This window comes from Pinus tabuliformis, chromosome 6 (genome assembly GCF_031772625.1).
Source record: "Pinus tabuliformis cultivar Carrire ecotype Pingquan chromosome 6, CPIR1, whole genome shotgun sequence".
In the NCBI taxonomy this organism is placed as follows: Eukaryota; Viridiplantae; Streptophyta; class Pinopsida; order Pinales; family Pinaceae; genus Pinus; species Pinus tabuliformis.
This window is the reverse complement of record NC_142292.1, coordinates 1,613,813,671-1,613,816,075: the sequence shown is the minus strand read 5'-3', so window position 1 is coordinate 1,613,816,075 and position 2,405 is coordinate 1,613,813,671. Positions and strand designations below refer to the sequence as shown.

The 2,405-nt window shown below is 40.6% G+C and overlaps 1 protein-coding gene across 1 annotated transcript; it reads right to left on the bottom strand.

Annotated features, from left to right (window-relative positions):
* Nucleotides 1–517: 517 nt before the first annotated feature.
* Nucleotides 518–1,198, bottom strand: LOC149265068 (uncharacterized). Its single transcript, XM_089401688.1, has one exon. It carries the CDS (start codon nt 1,196–1,198, stop codon nt 518–520), a length of 681 nt encoding a protein of 226 aa, XP_089257814.1.
* Between the last annotated feature and the right edge of the window lie 1,207 nt (nt 1,199–2,405).

The following is a 2,405-nucleotide window of genomic DNA, read 5'->3' as shown; positions in this document are numbered from 1 at the left end:
GGTCCTCTGTAACTATTCTTGGTATCTCCCTGCAGATATTAGTAATTGCTTCCCTTCTATCCCTTTGATCTTCCGTGAGCACCCCATTAAAGTAATCAACTAGAGTCTGTTCAATATCTGCCTGTTCTAGCACTCTTTCGCCTTCTGCATTCTTAAGTGAAAAAATTCTATTCCTCTGCCTATGTTGTATCATAGCTTGGTGAAAGAATTTTGTATTTCTTTCGCCTTCCCTTAACCAACGTACCCTTGATTTTTGTCTGCACAAAATCTCCTCTTGTTTTCGTCGCTCCTCTAGCTGACTGATAATACGCCCTTCCGCCCTACTCTTATCTTCATCCCTGCCTTCCAATATTATTCTTTGTTGGATGTCCTCCATTTCTCCTTCTAACTTCTGCTTAGCCTCCATAATATTCCCAAATTCTTTCCTGTTCCAATCTTTGATTTTGAGTTTTAATTCCTTAAGCTTCAATTGAACAGTATGCATTCTCCCTTTGCCCCTGCTAGTACATTGATTCCACTAGTCTTCCAATTTCTTTATAAATTGTGGATCCCTAAGCCAAAAAGATTCAAAGCGAAAAGGTTTCTTCCCTTTGACCTGTTTGATATCAACCTCCAACCGAATGGGCCAGTGATCAGACCCAAGGCTAGGAAGAATTTTAGCTTCAATGAACACATCCCGATTCAAAATATGCTCAGATAATAGGAATCTATCCAGTCTAGAGGCAATTTGATTCTGCCCTCCTCGACGATTGTTCCAGGTATGTACACCATTCAGTGTATGCATATCTACTAATCTCAGATCCCTAATCGTATCATTGAACTCCTCCATATTCGGATTTTCTATCCTTACTCCCCCTCTCTTCTCTCCTAGATGCCTAATCATATTAAAATCCCCTCCTGTCATCCACGGAACATTCGGGACTAGACTTCTCATAGTATGGAGGTTCTTCAAAAAATCTTTCCGATCGCTGTGATTAGGAGGCCCATATACTCCAGTGAACAAAATTCTTTCCCCCATCCCAACTAATCTAAACAGACCTGAGAGTATTCTAGGTAAAGTAAACCAATGTTCAAATATTACCTCCTCCGGGTTCCACAAAATAGCCAATCCCCCTGCTGTCGCTATTGCATCTATGGCCATAACCTCATATCCTAATTTCAGTTTTCTTACAGTTTCTTCCAGTAGTTGGCTGTCCATTTTCGTTTCCTGAATTACCATAATACTTGGCTTGTCTTTCTTTACTCTTTCCTTCAAATATCTTTTTTTCCCTTGACTATTAAGACCCCTGATATTCCAGCTTAGAACAATCATTTAAAACTTTTTAGGAGTTTGTAAAAATACCTCTGACAGAGGTATCACCCTTCCTGAGTTAACTAAAGTCTCTCCCACTGCTTGGATTGATTCATTTAGCGTTCGTCTCCCTTTTTTCCTTCCGCTCTTACCTTGACTATCTCCTTCTAGACTTTGGGAATCCTGATTGTCTTAATCGGACCTATGTTCTAGAAATCCGGCCTTCTTCTCCTTATATTGTTGAAAGGTTTCCTTATACAATTGTTTCTCTTTTTCTGGGATGAACCTTTCGTCCAGTTTTTTCCAATCAGTAAGTAATTTCTTCATTATTGTTTCTTCCTCTGATCCCACTTCTTTTGCAATTTCCTTCCCCTTCCTTGATTGATCTGTAATGATATCATCGCGTACCCCTTCCTCCCCTTCCGGTTCTCTGCTTGGGCTTCTACTTTTTCTCTTTCCATCTTTTATGATTTCCATTGGCGCTACTACATTTATCTCCTGTTCCTGTTCCTTCGGGTTTGACTCATTACTCTCCTTATCCTGTTTTCCTCCTACTTCTTGCGTTTGAAGGATATTAAATTTGTTTTTACTCGCGAGTGTAGAAATCCTTTCCTGGGCTTGCATGTTATGGGTCCCAAGATTTGGTCTCCTTCTCCTCTGTACTTCTTGGAACTCATGTGCTTCCCGTACCATCCCTTCTCGTGGTCGAGGGACCTCCATCTTATCCTTTGCCACTTCCACTCCTTTCAGTTGTGGGCAATCCCTTGCTAGATGACCATAGACATGACAACGTCTGCAGCGAAACGGTATGTGTTCGTAATCAATAGGTTGCTGCCAGAGTTCATCATGATACTCAAGCTCAATAGATTCTAGTAAAGGGGCTGAGATATCCATATATACACAAATCCTTGCATACGAAGTATATCTGCCCCTTTTCGTGGATTCAGCCACCTTCACAAATGTGCCAATTGAATTACCAATTTCTTCCAATATTTCAGGATCCCAAAATTGATCCGGTAACCCAAATAAGCGAACCCATATCGGTAAGGTTATTGAGTTATCAATAGAGGTTTATGGATCTCCTAGATCTAGTATGCCCAAAAATAATCGTATG